Genomic DNA, 16952 nt, shown 5'->3' with positions numbered 1-16952 from the left:
AAAGAGTGAACCCTAATGTAAACTATGGAAAAAAAACCCTAAAACAATACAAAAAAACAAGAACTTTTTTCCAAATTACAGAGATAGCTATAGATAGTTTGTCAATATATATAATATCTTTCCAGATGTGTGTATATGAATAAAATCATAATTATAGGTTTTTGCATTTATGAGTGAATTTGATATTTCTCCCTATAGGGCAGAAAAATCAGGCTTTGATTAAATACAGAGCTTTTTTTTTTCTTTTTGCAGAGATAGTATTTTATTCTATCTATGAAAAGGAAAAATCTCTTAATTTCTCTAAGAAATTCAATATTGAACCCAAAGGAAGTGTGACATTCTAATCTTTAGTGGTATAGCTGGACTTTAGAAATATACAATTTTAGCATTTTTAATCATCAGCATTCCTTTAGGTTGTTCTTATTTATCAACAAATCTTCATTCATGCATTCATTTATGCCTGCATTCTTCCATACTTCCAACAAAAAATTACTGAGCCCATACTATGTTCCAGTCAATGACTTTGGCACCAGGAACTCACCTTAGTGGAGTTTATATTCCAGTGGAGGAAACTATATTAAATTACTAAGAGCCCAATTAACTATATCATTAGACATGGTGATAGATGCTATGAAAGAAAACATAAGATGTTATAAAAGAGGTTTGCAAGGAGGCCTAATTTGGCTTGGGTTGGGAAAGTATCAGAGGAAGCTGCTATGATCAAGTGATAGTGCAACTGAGTTTCGAAGAATGAGCCAGGTGAAGAATGAGGACAATTCAGGCAGATGGAAGAACATGTGCAAGTCCTGAAGCAGAAAAGAGTTTTTTGCACATAGGGACTGAAAGGTCAGTATATTATACAGTATATTACGGTGGAGTATATTCAGAAAGAGGAGCAAAGAAATGTGTCAGATCATGAAGGCTTTTAAGAACATTAAGCATTTGGACATAGGTTACTAAGTTCATTGGTATTCCATCAACATTGATTAGGCAATTGCTAAACAGGATCCAATTTATAGTTTAACACTTTTGTATTGAAAGGAATGGAGGAGGAAAGGAGTAGAAGTGGGTAGCGAATAGGAGGTTATTGTAATAGAACTGGTGAGAGATCATGATGCTGGAGACTGTGGAGATGAGAAAAGGTAGAGAGATGGGCAATACATTTTGGTGGAAACATTTACAAGACTCAGGGATAGATTGAATATGGACAATTCCAAGGTTTTTGGCTGGGTCACTGAAATGGGGAAGTCTGGAGAAGGAACACATTTGTGGGGAAAGATCCAGAGATACCTCTAAGATATCCAAATGGCTGTGTCAAGTGAGCAGCTCAGATAAAAGTCAGAGCCATAGATAGAAACTTTGGATTTGGCATAGAAATGTGATGTAAAACCATGGGGATAGCTGCTGTGTATAGGGTGTGTGGATAGGATGAGGAGCCAGGATGCCCTAGGACAGTTCAGAGTAACTGCAACATTTGATTTCTGATGGCGAAGGAAGACAATCCAAAGAAGACTGAGGCATAGCTGAAAAGACAAGAGGAAAACTGGGAGAATCTAGAGACCCAGAACTGAGGAAGGAGCTGAGAAAACAAGAGGAAGGAATGTTCAACTGTGTAAAACACTGTGAACCAGTCAAATAATATGAGTACTGACAAATCTCTATTAGATTTGGTGACAAGGAGGTTATTAGTAACTTAGAAAATATTTCAAGGTATCTTGTAACCACATAACCATACTGAGCTGAATGTCCAGGGCATTTTCCTCTTCCTTCTTCTCTCCTTTGTATTTGCCCCCAGTACTGACTGTTTTCTCCTTCTCTCCATTCTTCCAAGTTATTTTCCTCTGCCTATCTAGTTCTCTATGGATCAAAAGGAAAGCATGACACAAGGTGGGGAAAGGGAAGGATGAGGAAACAGAACAAAAGAAAAAGTTGAAACAACATGCTATTTTATTTTGTACTGTTCCTCACAGAATTTTCTTCCTAGTTTTGTTTACCTAATTTAATTTTCTTAACCTATTTAGAAAAATATTTTTATTTAACATATTAGCTGTCTTATCAAACCTGTGTAAATACAATCCTTATTTGTCTACCCCTGATGTGATTTGCAACTTCATTTGCTAATCCATAGCATGAATTGAAATTGGCCTTAAGCGGAATGCAGGTACTCTGATGCAGTTTACGTCGAGATGACTTGAAACTTTTCATACTCTTGTATTCATTTTATTTTTTTATAGCATCCATATAAGAAAAGACAGCACTAAATGCTAAGAAATAAATTCTTAGATGGACAGGAATTGACTGAGTTTGATACCCTTCATGGTACAAAAATATCAATTGTTTTAAAAATAGTATTAGCAATGACTGAAGATTTCTTTTAAGTGGAAAATGTGTTTTGAAATGAAGGGAAAAACGGTTAGTAATGTTTCAATGGCAATTTTTGAAAGTAGTCAAAAGTTCCTTCAGTATATATCATCATGAATTTATTTTAAGTGACCAAAATAATTTAGAATCCTCCTTAGCACTAAGCGAAATATAGTTAAAATATTGCTTTAGTACTTTTGAAGCATGCAGGATTTCTGGAAATGCATTACTGAGTATTACTTGTGCCTTTAATGATTCATCAATATTTTGGAATATAAGCTTTTATTGTCAGTGTTTTAAAAGTCAGCTATATAAAATTGATAGAGTGTCTATATTAGATGTATCCATTAGTCATTTTTCAAGAAATGGAATATGTATGCCCATTTAAATGTTTGCTTAAATGTAAAACAAGAGTAAGACATTTAAGCCTAGATTTGTAATAAAACACAGATCTTTAGGTTTTAGTAAGTTAAAAAATATTAGTTATAATTTTTATTTCCTTCCTCACCAAGTCCTCTAGTTGCTTCTCCCAGAAAATAGATGAAAGGTGACTTAAGCAGTACTTTTTCAAAATATCTAAGGGCTGAGAAACCTGGGGTATGACATGAGCATTTGAAAATGGTTAAATGTTAAATCTCTTGTCCACATTATCATTCCCTAGACTGTTCTTTTTTTTTTTGATAATAAGCTAAGGGTATAACCCCTGCTTATTAGCACTCTATTCCTTAGATGAAATGCTAAGATCTTTTTTCCTTCTTCCTTAAATTAGATGCTATGGGTTTGTGATTTTGATAGATGGTGGGAATTCTATGTTAGGCAATGAGAAGAAAAAGAAAAGCAAGTTTTTTGCCTTCTTAAAAATTTTAAAACCTTTATCACAAAGAGAGCATTACAAATTAAGAGTGTTGTTTTGAGGAAGAGAGAGGATTTGTTAAAAACGTGTAATTGGGAAAAATGGATGATAGACTCATAGGAAAAAGCAAGAGAAGTGGGTCTGTGATTTATAATTGGTGGAATAAAAAATGGGTAAGGGTGAAGAACATATTTTTAGTAACAAGTGCAATATCTTGGGACCCAGTGTCTAGTTAAGAAAGATGAACAATAGGGACAGGAAATAGCTAGATTTGATATACACGATAGGTATATCAATGGCCCCAAGCAAATAAGTGGTAACCCAATAGGATTGAGAACGTTGAATGTAAGTGACAGGAGTGTTGCAGCAGCAGACAATGCTTGGAGATGAGAATTCAGGAGAAGGATTTTCAGGATTCAGTGGAATGATGGTTAATTGATAACAGGAAAATCTTGTCAGCAAGTAGCACTTCTGGAGTCCTAGGCATGTTATATAGCTAAGGTTGGGACTGCATTTTGACATCAAAGCATAAATCAAGTTATCTGAACTGGGGTACCAAGATGAATTGACCCAGCATTTTGGAGAACTTAAAAATAACTCCTTAAACCCTTCCTGCCTCAGGACAAGATCAGCAGAACCGGGAAGTGAATATCAAGTGTCTCCTGCTGTGAGGAGAGGAGTCTTGAAGAGCCTGTGGACCAGGCAGTGTTTTATCAGTTGGTCTAGGAAGCAGTGGGGACAGAGGGTAGGCATACGAAGACAGGTAAGAGAAGGTCAAAAGTGAGGGGGCAGTTTTAAGCAATAAAAGAAGAGGATAGGACTTTGAAAAGATTAGATATGTGGGATAAAATTAATGAAAGTCTATTCAAGATTGTAAGAGAATATTTCTAGACTTATTCAAAACCTTAGTATTTTTTTCCTAAAATTCACAAACATTTTCTACCCATGAAGCTACAACTCTCCCTTCTCTTCTCCATCTTCTGTTAACCTCTAATGTGCTTTCTGTCTCTGCATTTTTAAACCTTACTCTTGAGACTTTCAGACATACATCTAATAGTGATCCAGCTGGGTTTGATAAAAGCATTAAGATTCATTTGGGGAACATTTTCTGTTAAGACAGTATTGTTCCAGTGCCTGCCATAATTGTGTTTGTACATCCAAATAAGGAGTTGAATATTCTAGAATAATTCTGCCAACATATTTAGAAAATTTTTATTCCATACAAAGAGTCTAATGTACTGTATGACCCAAATGTGTAAGACTATATATGGCTTAAAATATGTTAATGTATAGTTTGAGACTCTATCAATAGATAATATTTTTTAAATTAGTTATAATTATTTTGAGCTAACCTAGAATGAGGTTAAGAGTACTAGGTAGTAATTTGACAAAAAAGAAGCTACAAATACATTCTTGATGCTCTAATTTTACTTTTTTTGTTTGTCTCAATTTCTATTTCTATTTCTACCAAAAAAAGATTGCAGTGTTTTTAACTTGTAATTTGTATTAAGTTCTTCTCGCCTAATGTTATATTGTATGGTTGGCACAGGAGATATTTCCTGGCTCTTTCCTGCAAAACAGAAAACTATCCAGTAAACAAAAAAATAAATGTAACAAGCATTCAAAGAAGCAGTCATCTAAGCCTTAGGAAAATATTTCCTCAAATAGTACTTTAGAGCAAGTGGATTTAATCTCTCTCATCCAGCAGAGGGCTACCAACCTCCATTAATTTCTGCAAACGCACATGACAACAAATTTATATAGTTTGTATCAGTGGTTTTCAGATTCTTTTTTAACAGCAGATTCTTTTCTTAAAATAGAGTTTTCCAATATGTAAACAAGATAAAATCAGATAAGCTCTAATTGGACAAGAGCCCCAAGCTGCCACTGCAGAACCCCAGCATCATGCCAGGCACAATCAAAACCCTTCATTCTGATTTATCCAAATATACATTTCCAAATTCAAAGTCAGCTCTTCTTAGATAGAATCATAAATATTTTCCCCCTGTAAAAATCCTAATGCTTACACTGCAAGGAAAATACATAAGCAGAATGATGCTCAAATTAGGAAAATTCCTCTTATTGGATTTTGTCCTCAATTGTAAGAGTGTTCTTACTGTATGACTGTATGTCTTGTTTCTTCATTTGTTTGTGTTTGTTTTGTTTGGCAAAAGGTCACCTTTTATTTTTAATTTTATGAACAAATAAAGGCATTTCCTTTTGCCAGACTTTCTTCACATTATTGTACAGGTGTGACAAACTGATAGGGTGGTTAACAGTGCGCTGCTGTGTTTACTCCTGTAATGGGACCAGTTTCTGCCCTTTGCTAAAACTGGATTTCAGGGATCCAATTATAGAATGGAAAAGTCAGTTCCATCTCCTGACTACTTATTACGTTGCCTTGGTAGTAAGTCTATTTGTAAAAGGACCCATTACCGAACCACTTGCAACTCTGCCTATTTGGTAGTCAAATGGTAATCTTTGTTTTTCTATTCAAAACAAGCTCATGTGGGGCTTCCCTTCTGTCTGATTAAGGAAGATCTGTTCTAAATATTTGGCACTGAGCCATTTACGTAATAGAAATTTAAAGAGCTTTACTTCCATGGGGGCTAATAAATATTTTCTCAGGCATACATGTTCACTGATATTAAAGCTCATTCCACTTTGTTATAAATTTTGAGTCCATCATTACAAATAATCTTTATGATGTGTGAACTTATTAATGATGTTGTTCATACAAAGTGATCAATAATCACTTTTCATACATACTATTTTTGGGGTGTGTATTAGTATCCTAGGCTTGCCGTAACAAATTGCCAGGAGCTTGGTGGCTTAAAACTACAGAAATTTACTTCCTCTCAGCTGTGGAGGCTAGAAGTCTGAAATCAAGATGTGGGCAGGGCCATGCTTTCTCTGGTAGCTCTGGGAAAGAATTCTTCCTTGCCTCTTGCTAGCTTCTGGTGATGGCCTTTCTTGGCCGTCTATGGCTTGTAGCTGCAGAACTCCAGTCTCTGCCTCCATCTTCACATGACCGCCTCCCCTGTCCCTGCATCTCTTCTCTTTGTATAAGGGCTCCAGTCACACCAGATCAAGAGCCGATCCTACCCAGTATGACCTCAACTTAACTAAATATATCTGCAAAAACCCAGTTTCCAACTAAGTTTATATTCTGAGGTACTGGAGGTTAGTACTTCAACATTTATTTTAGAGGGGTACAATTCAACCCAAAACAGGGGTTTCCTATCTTTCTCCTAATCCGTCCATTTTTTTTTTTTAAAGATTTATTTTTTTTAATTTATTTAATTCCCCTCCCCTCCCCTGGTTGTCTGTTTTCTGTGTCTTTTTGCTGCGTCTTGTTTCTCTGTCCGCTTCTGTTGTCGTCAGCGGCACGGGAAGTGTGGGCGGCGCCATTCCTGGGCAGGCTGCTCCCTCCTTCGCGCTGGGCGGCTCTCCTTATGGGTGCACTCCTTGCGCGTGGGGTTCCCCTACGCGGGGGACACCCCTGTGTGGCAGGGCACTCCTTGCGCGCTTCAGCACTGCGCATGGGCCAGCTCCACACGGGTCAAGGAGGCCCGGGGTTTGAACCACGGACCTCCCATGTGGTAGACGGACGCCCTAACCACTGGGCCAAAGTCCGTTTTCCCCCATTTTGTTTCTATCTTGCAAGTCTACGTTTCTTTCCTTTCACGTTTTTATATTCATGTTTTTTCTCAGAACAATATTAAAAACCACTTAGATTTTGCTGTAGGTGGTCACTTACCGAGCACCTACCAGATGCTTCCTTGCTTGGTTCCGTTAGGTAGGCATAATTATCTCCATTTACATATAATGAAATTAAAGTCTACATTAGTTTGGTAATGTACCTAAGGTTATAGAGTCTACGGTTGGGATTCAAAACCTCAACTCAAGAACCTATACCAAACAATAGAGTCAAAACTTTTATTTATTCCATTAATTTAAAAAGATGATTAAGGTGGAGAATCATAAAAAGTGATACATGCACACATACATAAGATACTTGTAAAACAACCTGATTAGAGAATTTCTAAATGTTTCCAACCCCCTCTCAATCTTTTACATTTGTTTCAGTCAAATCCATGATTCAACAGCAATATTTCTTAAGGTCCCCTCTTTATCAAGTCCTTCCAAAGTATTCATAATGATTTTCATGAAAAAAATATTTTTGCAATCATATTTCAATAACAACTACAAGTGGGACAAAAAGTTGGGAATAAACTACCTGGCTTCTGGTAAGAATGTAACTTTACTAAAGGGAAAAGAATGCTCAAAAATTTTCGATTTGAGAGAGAACAGAGATGTTAAGTAAAGTTTTGTCAGAGAGCTTCTATTCTGTCTTTAAGAAAATTAGCAGAGAAAGAGAGCAAACTCACTTAACGTGGAAGACATTATTGGATCGAAAGCCAAGTATATGGTAGGACTTGAGACAGTAAAAACCAAGTGGATGTTTTTATTTTACAAAGTTAATTGAGTTGAGCATTGCCTAAAGTTCCTCCCTAAACCATTATGTTTGTTTTTCATATAAAACTTAATTTGTGAAAAAGTATTCTATTGTATTATATCAATTGCATCTTGTTTATTTGTTGGATTTTGGTGATTTTTTTTTTTTTATTAAGGAAGTTGTGAGTTGATGAAGTTTCTGAATTCTCAAATGTTTAAAGATGCAGTTCTCTAATATTCATTACATCATTATCAAAACAGTTTCCTTAGGAAAAGGGTATAGATTTCTGAAGACCTCTAGTACATTTTTCACTATTCTTTTTTTTCCTGTATTGCTTATTTTTCTAACACCTTTGTTTTTGATCCTATGCCAAAAACAAAAACAAAAACCCAAAAACATGAAACAAGTCTACCCTCAAAGAGTTCAGAATGTTTAACTTCCCAATAGGATGATATAGTTTTTGAGAGCTAGAATTGTTTCTTTTAATCCATTTCTTTTGTGTCAGAGTGCCTTATTCATGGTTCCATTCCTTGAAGTTTTTATAAGTCTGTTTCTCTAGTCTGTAGTTTCCACTGTGTATCTAATTTCCTTTGACTTTATGCAGGTCACTGTACTTGGAAACTTATTTAGGCATATAATTTGAATCAAGGATGAAGGTACCTTCCTTCAGAGAAGATATATATATTTACTTCTGCCAGACTGTGGCAAACTATGGTCACAAATGTTTGGGGTCACCCTAAACTAAATTCAAGGCTTAAGTTTCCTTGAGCCTCCGGGAAATGAAACCCAGGTTGTAAATCTGCTAGAGAGCCATTTACTTATTACTCTGTATTTACCCTAAAAGTATGTCTCAAATGATGGTAGAGGGGCCTCTGTTAGACTCTTGACCTTGTATAGATAGTCTTTTTTTTTTTAAGAGGTAGATATTGGCCTTTGATTTCTGTTCTCTTACTCATATTTAAAGTTTAAATTTGTCAGGGAAAGGCACTCAGGAAGCAAAAGCAGTTTCTGTACTTGCTTATCTCACAGTGGTTTCATTTTCCATCAGTTTTTCTGAGTAATTCCTTATTATGATGTCAACTCTCTGTTGCTTTTAAGAAGGAACAGAGAAGTTATTTATATTTTATTGAGCATTTCTAATTATTTTCAGTGGGAGGATTGGTCTGAATGACCTGGCTCCCAATATCTGGAAACACATGCTGCATATGTAGGTGCTTAATAATTTGGTGACTGATTTATTTTAGAAGTGATAGACTATGGCCCAGAAAAAAACAGAACACTTAACCTCTGAAAATGTGGTTTCCAAAGCTCTGAAATGAGGTTTGATTTAATTTTATACTTCGTTTTCTGCATTTATGCTTTGCATGTGTAGGTATAAAATGAAAAGTGCTGGCTATATATAAAGCAAGAAACTTGGGATGCCTAGCAACAGATTTTATTTTATACATTAATTAAATAAAAAGTGAAAAAAAATAGTATCACATGTCTGTTTATGAAAGAATGAAAATGGATTGTGGAAGCTCTTTCTGTATCAGTGGGGGAAAAAGATGGTTAGGTAAATAGGGCCACATTCAGAAGCAGTAATAATCCAGATATTTATACCACTCTAAAAAATAACTAACTACCATAGATACAACAGTCATTTGTACTAGGTGAAAAATTACCAGAGGGTTGCACTTAAATTTTCTGGAATGAAAGAAATGCAGCCATAGGGGATTGTTTGATGAGTGGTGTGTTGTTGAGACAACATGTTTTCTATGTCTTTTATTTTATTGCAGGAGCCACTGTGCAGAGAACCTACTGAGCAAAGAATTGGTTGTTGGAATTACTGGAAGTGTTTATGTCCATGTTTTAATGATAAGGGCACTGGAATTAAAACTTCTGTCACTGCTTTGATGTGTGACTTCGGCAGATTTGGATATACTCAGTTTACATTTTTGCTGTCTTATTGTTACTTTTGAAATTAATGAAACATTTCTGTTAATTATTTTACTGGCTAGAAAATACCGAGTTAGAGTGTTGTAAGTCATGATTCATATAAAGTATAGATTAATTGTTCATTTAAACCCACATTTCCTGGCTTTGAAACATTACTGATTTATATGCAAATGGAAATTATTTCACAAAAATTTGTTACATCTGGCTTAAATTGCAGTTACATAGAGAATAACAAAAGTTTTGTTCCAATCATATAGAAAAACGAATCCCTTCCTTTTTCAAATAGTCTAATTAAAACATGTTCTTTATCAAACTATTTATGCGATTATCACTTCTAACTGACATTAGGCAAATGTAAAACTTTTAAATACTGATCAGCTTATTTCTCTCTTACCAATAGTCATTTCCTTTGAGATGCTAGAATCATTAGCATATAATTCTTCAGTAAAAATATAATTTCTAAAGAAAATATACATTTCTTTATGTATAAGAGGCAGCACATAAATAAAAATACAAAAACATCTTAAGGGATCTTCAGGATGAATAGGCTTGAGAATGAGTTTTCACATTTTAACCACAACTCAGTCTTTTTTATTTGACCAAAGTGAAAGGGCTAAGAAATACATCTGAGCTTTTATGAAAAGCTCTTAGAAACCAAAGCGGAAGTTATATGTGTTTTAAAAGACAACAGCGAATTGTCAGCTCAAGTTAGAGTTAACCTCAATGTTTCAATCCCTAATAGACTATGTGGCTTTCTTATCCAAAATCATTGGGCATTTCATAATAAAATGTCAGTGAGCCACAGAATACAACATCATTTATGAGGAGAGAGCAGCCCCAAGAAGACATTTGAAGAAAATTAGAAATAGTTTGAAACTTGAAACTTGAAATTTGTGAATCTGAAAATAATTCACTTATAATGGCTGGAGTACCACCTCCATGAGGGCAGAGACTTTGAGTTTTTCATTCCTGGATTCCCAGTGCTTCATCCATGGCTCATAGAAGGCCCTCAGTAGCTATATTTGATAAAAAGATGGCACTCTACATAGAAACTTTGCACTAATGAGGCAAGAACAATGGGAAAATTTTCTATTTTTAAAAAGGAATATTGAAAAAGGCAAATTTTAAGATTAATTTTCATGCTTTCAACTTAAGACACTCTATGGTAAATTAAAAGGAAGAAAGATTTTAGCATTGTAGGGCCTTTCTGACTTTTTGGACTGAAATCATTTCTTTATTTCCCATTAAAATGAGCACAGAAAAATTATATCTTTGATGAAGATGCTGCAGTGAAGGATTTTCTGTCAAAAGACTTTTTTTTTTCAAAGAGCAAATCCAGCTTGTTTTACACAGGCAGACTCCAATTTACACAAGCTGGGCTGATGCACATTCATCTTTGGCCATCTGGGTTCCACTTCGGGAAAGAATGGATGGGTTGGAGTTTGAAGCAGAGGCAGAAAGAAACAGGTTATGTATAGAATCCCCTTTCCCTCAGAACTCTGGCTTTTTCAGATTTCCCTTTTTTGCTCCTTTCCCTTTGCTCTGACCACTCAGATTTTGCCGTTGCCTTGTAATCCCCAGACTTAATCAGTATTAAGTGAGATCTGTGGAGACTGAAAGGTAACTATTTATGACCTACGCTTCGTGTGGCTTTACTTTCTTTGTGTAAAAGGGCCTCCAGAGGGAATCTTTTCACTCTTTGCTTACTATTTTACTAGCTGGAATTTTTCTTTGAAACTTTAAAAAGAGTTATGAGCTTGTTTCAGAAACAGAAAGGTAGTGGTTTTGAAACTGCTTCTGCTTCTCCATCCCAAACCATGGAAACCACCTCTTTTGACTTGGAGCTGCCAATGTCCCTGCTTCTACTCCCTGAAGCAAAAGTAGAAGGAAGATACCTTTGGGCATTCTAATTTTAACCAAAACATCTGTAGAGAAACATTGTTATCTGTGGCAAGCAGGATATATGATGTTATTAGCAGACCCTGCTTTAGTTTGGTTTTGGCTTCAGGTACAACAAATTACAGCCATATTTTCAATTTAGTCACTTGTTCAGTTTGCTTTGTTTTATCCTGACCATTCATTAGTCTCAGAACATACACAAGTCTCAGCTATGGATAAACACCATTGAACTTGGGTAGAGGGAACTCTTGGCTTATAGCTCAAGAGACCACGTTACCATTATTATTATTATTTTCCTGATTAATGATGTTTGAACTGTCTTTGTAGTGCATCTGCTTTTTTCTCACTTACCACCCACATTCCATTTGTGGTGGAGTGACATATATATGCTGTTTATTCTCCTGGCTCCTCTTCCTGGGTGGGGCTGGAGAGGGAGAAGGGGGTTAAGTTACGAAGGGCTGGCTCAGTTGTTATTGAACGGTGCCCTGATGCTGCCTGGTTTCTGCAGAGGCTTTTCTTTGGGTTCTGATCAATGGAGAGCTGGACACTTAGGACAGCAAATGACCATTTTTGCTTCTGTCTCTAAAATGAGGTGCGTCCTCTCTGAAGGGCAATCTATCCATGCTGGCTCTCAAGTTTAAATGTGAACGACAGTGTGTTCTTACCTTTGAAGGCAGGCACAAGCTTGTCCCATTGATGGCTAAAATGTGTTGTGGAAGGAAGCAGCTTTTGTTGTCAGTTCAAAATTCAGCCAGTATTAGATCTCTGCTGGACGCTTGAAGGGAAGACCCCTTTAATGCGGTGCATGCATCATTTAAATGGCTGTGAGCTCCTGGGACTGGAAGCTGGTGCCCTGTCTGTGCAGAGGTCAACTGGTGAGTGTGCCCTGCTCTTTTTGCTCAGTAAATTGACACAGATTTTTTTTTCCTTTCGAACAGAAAGCACAGAAAAGCTTAAGTAACAGAAATATACAAGCAGGAATAATTTTAAATAATCATTTTCTCAACAACTCTCTGTTGAATGAAGTAGTTTAGAGAGACAAGGTTACCACCGTGTTGGAATGTCTGCTGTGCCTAGTATTCCAGAATGAATGGATTATATGCCATTAACCACCTCATACTGGAGCAATATGTCTTATGATTGGGAAAAAGAAAAATGAAAAGCTCACACGCTGAAAAAAGACATGCGAATGATTATTTTAAAATATACATGCTAGTTGTCTGAGAATTCTTGTTTTGTGATTTGAGGAGTAGAGCCTGTGGTTGCTTCTCCTGAGCTGGTATGATTTGACAGTCAGAAGAGGGACCCTCAGTCTCCTGCCGTTGCTGCCACTTCAGGAACGCTATCGAACAAGCCATTTGCCTTCTAATGTCCTGATTGGTAAAACAGGATGACTTTGTTTCTCAGTTACATCTAGAGATATTATGAGAAAATTTAGGAAAAGAAGAAAAATTATTGTTTTGAAGAATTGGCAATTGCAGTGCTTTGTGAAATATTTATGTCAGTCAAATTAACAAACTAACATCTGATTCATCACCTTTTCTTCATGAGACAAAGCGATGGAAAGAGTTCTCGTGCTTGTTTGTAGCAAAGTGGAGGGAGTCTTGGAGACTGTTAATTGTGCCTGAGAATGTTTTCTAAAAGTTAAATCGAGTTGCAATTTTACAAATGTGTAATTTTCCTGGAGTTGGAATACAGCATAATTATACTGATACTGTCAGATTTTACAGGTGGGTCATTGTAGGATAATGAAATATATGAGTGTTTCTTGGCAGCAGGAACTCCCCGATTTCTTGTCTAGTTGTACTTGTGATTTCTCACCTTCCTGATGACAGATTTATAAGGGGAGAGAATAATTTGACATAGGATAAAGAGATTCTAAAGGGGCAGTGGGAAGGACATTGTCCCAGAAGAAACTTAAGATGTCACCCTCACTGACAAGGAAACAACTGTAAGAGGCTTAGCCGCATTTTGTTGGGGCTAGTGTTATTCAGCTAAAAGGACACTCACGAATCAAATGAGACTTGCTGGGTTGTAAATACTTAAGTATTTAGAAGAAAAGAGAATGCCGGATGGCATTAAGAACACCCTGTGCTCCAATCTTGCTGCTTTCCCTGAACCATCCTCATTCCTAATGACTATTTTGATACCAGCTGATTCTCTTGAGAAAACATTGAGGAGACAACACTTGAAGCATGTTATAGCAAGTGCAGGTAACACACCTGGTTAGCTCACCTGCAAAAGGAGATAAAGGAGTTCCCTTGAAATCCACCTTCTCTTCTCAGGGAGCCTATATGTCTACATGTGTTTCTGTGTAGAGTAAAAGATTTCCAGAAGAGGGAGTTTGGAGGCCTTGGATAACAACAAGCTGATCCCCACTCCTGGCTTTGGAAGATGAATTATCAGCTGTTCAGGTCAGAGAGGGATGGTCCCTTATATCTGAAAGTAATTGTACCATTGAGTGGCCCATGAACCATTGGGTCACAGATACAACACTGGCCCATGTCATAGTGATTATTCTCTCCCTTGACTGATTTTTGAGTCAGAATAAGGGCTAGGTTCTTTGTCCTATCATGGAACGCATTGTGCTTGCTTGGGGGATATTTTGTTAATCATACTAGATACTCCTTTCAATTTAGTTTAGATCAAAAAGAAAAATTGCACATTATTTCACTGTAATGTACAATGTGTAGAGCTCACTAATAGTATAGAAAATTAGTATTCTCTCTCCTAGAAGAGTTACTGCTTACTGTCTTCCTATGGAATAAAATATGAGACTTTACATTCTTCATTCATCCTAAAGGCAAGAATACAAAAATATATCATTTTCTATGAGAACACTTTTGAATATTATATTCTCTTAATAGGGAATTTTAGAATCAGATTATATTGTTTAACTGTCAAAGATTATACATCATTTAAAAAAAACCCTTTTCTTCTAAAATGGGACAGTTGCGTGTGTGCTGGGGAGGGTTTACATAATCCACTATGTACAGCACAGTGTTGTAACTGTCTCTAGCCAGGGATGAATAATTACAAAGTGAGGGACATCCTATTGCTCTTTGATGAAATTGTGGTAGAATTCTGGAAACTGGCAGTATATGCAGTCAGAATGCATAGAGAATTTTGTCTTTTTGAGTTAATGGGTTATATATCCCCTCTCTTCTTTCATTGTATCTCTGTATTGGGTACATACACAGGAACATCCAGAAATATTAATCTTGCTTTACTTCATCACATTGCTTCTCAAGGTAATTGGGTATTTAATAAAAATAATTAATTATGAGTACCTGTGTGCCCTTCTAAGAGTGCTGGACAGGGTGGTTTTAGGCATTTCTTGCTTCCCCCTCTCTCTGTCTCTACCTCAGGCCTCCTCCCTATTTTGCACCCCTCTCTTTCTCCCAGGATAACCTCACTGAGCCCAGATTATGCTGCACACTCACTGGCAGCTCTTCTCTATTCCCTGCTTAATACAGTTCCCTAATGCAGCTTCACGTGGGTCTGTAAATGACAGTGAGGATCCGGCTACACCCAGCCCTTCCCAGACATGCTCACCCCAGAATTGCTACGGCAGTGGCAGGTAATTCCAACTGTGCTGCTCTGCTCCAAAAATGCAACATTGATTCTTTCCTTTAAATGAACCTTGAAGAAGAGAAGGGCTGAGGGATTTAAAAGGCAGGAATTCATGTCATGTGCTACAGCAGAGCAGCCGTAGCAACGGCAGTAGCAGCGTACCACACGGCAGCAGCGGCGGCAGCGGCAAGTCATTTAGCAAGACTGCACCATTTTCTCCTCACCCTGCATAGAGGTGTGGCTGGAAGCGGCTATAAACTGCCCACCCCCTAGCAGTTCCACAGAGGTGGCCTCTTCCTGGCTCCAGTCAGAAGACACAGACTGTCTGGAGGAGTCCCCAAAGACAGTTCCAATTGGTGATCTGTGCCTAAGGAAAGCTTTTTCAACTAGCAGGATGCTTGTCTGCACTTGCGGCCACCCAACTGCTGAAGAGCTCGAAGTCTAGTGCTCCGCCTTCCCTCGGGACCAGTTCAGAGTGTGGGCGCACACCTATGCCCGCATGTGTGCAATTCTGTGCTGCAGGAGGGGCTCGGCTTGGGACACTGGTATGTTGTGGTGAATTATGGGTGCTGCAGAGGCTGAAGCAAGATTATGACCTAGCTCGGGGGCGGAGTGGATTATTTTGTGAGTGTTCTGGCTGCCAGCCATTGCCCTGGTGGGGAAAATCACATCTCCATAGAGCTCTAAAATCACCTGGACTGCTGCTTAGTGGAAACTGATCCTCAGCAACTGCTTTGACTGATTTCCTCTGCAAAATGGCTCACGCTGCTGCTTCTATTAAAAAAGTTCGAGAGGCCGAACTGGATGAAAAGGAAAAAAACCTTGAGAGAGAGAGGAAAAAACAACGAAAAATCCCCCGGGAACGAATGGAACGGAAAAGAAAGGTATGAGGAGCATCCCTTTAACCCTTTCCCTCATTTTCTCCCTGAAGAACCATTCCAAGGCAAGTGTCAGTCTCAGACCTGGCAACTTCACCCTCCCTTCCTTCCATCATTCCCCTGCACCATTTCCAAGCTCAGTTTGCAGCCTATGGCTCATGCCTAAATTTGCTGCATTGGGAGGAGATGCCTGAGCAGGGCGAATTTCCTTTGCTTTGATCAAGCAAAGAAAAGAAAAAGAAAAAACACACGCATACACACACAAAAAAACCAGAAACAAAAACTCCTTTTTCTCTGTTTTTCTCAATGATCTTTATCCAGTCTCAGAGTCAGGTGCTTTATTCCTCCAAGTGATTTGTAAGCACTTGTCATAAAAGAAGGAAGGGGTTGATTTACAGCTGAAGGGTTAAGGTGGTTTTCCCTCACCTCTAGTGCTAGATCTTTAGCACTGCCTCTTCTCACTGATCCTATATATGTGATAGAGACTTCTGGTTAAGGATAAACTACAGGTTTTATTTACTCCTTTTTCTTCCTGAAAGCTGGCACTGTCCTATGTGAAACTGCACTAAGAAGAATGGTGCAATGAGCTGTGTTTCTGCATTTTTAAATTTAAATTTATTTCTAATATTGGTTTCTATCATTAATCCTATGATTTTTCTTTCCTGACTATTAAATGAAAAGAATAAGGTTCAATAAAGGAGGAAACATTGATTACCTTTACATTAAACTACAGAATTTTTGTCCTTGTCTTTCTCTTAGAACTGTTTTTTTCTCTTAAAATAGAAATAATCTTACAATTTAAAGGAACAGAAACACTCATTTAACCAGTGATTTGAGTCTAGAAGGAGAAAAGATGGTTGTAAATACTTTAGTTAACAAAGTAGGTCACTGAATAAATTCAGAAGATGATAAATGGCATATTACATTAGCAGAGCATAAAAAATAGTGGTTTGTATGCAAACTGTTGTTAAACATAGCCCTGGGATTACAA

General features: G+C 37.2%; 1 protein-coding gene across 14 annotated transcripts in view; it reads left to right on the top strand.

Annotated features, from left to right (window-relative positions):
• Positions 1–16952, top strand: part of ANK2 (ankyrin 2) — a 624289-nt gene that overhangs the window by 332917 nt on the left and 274420 nt on the right. The window contains exon 1 of one of the 14 annotated variants that reach the window (XM_058293822.2): positions 6525–15967. The exons of the other annotated variants lie outside the window; for them this stretch is intronic. Coding sequence (XP_058149805.1) covers positions 15839–15967 — 129 coding nt within the window. The 5' untranslated portion in view covers positions 6525–15838. Of the gene's footprint in view, positions 1–6524; positions 15968–16952 lie in introns of those variants that run through there. 14 annotated transcript variants of the gene reach the window in all.

This window comes from Dasypus novemcinctus, chromosome 1 (assembly GCF_030445035.2).
Source record: "Dasypus novemcinctus isolate mDasNov1 chromosome 1, mDasNov1.1.hap2, whole genome shotgun sequence".
In the NCBI taxonomy this organism is placed as follows: domain Eukaryota; kingdom Metazoa; phylum Chordata; class Mammalia; order Cingulata; family Dasypodidae; genus Dasypus; species Dasypus novemcinctus.
Note: the sequence above shows the minus strand (reverse complement) of the source record. Positions and strands in the feature narration are given on the sequence as shown.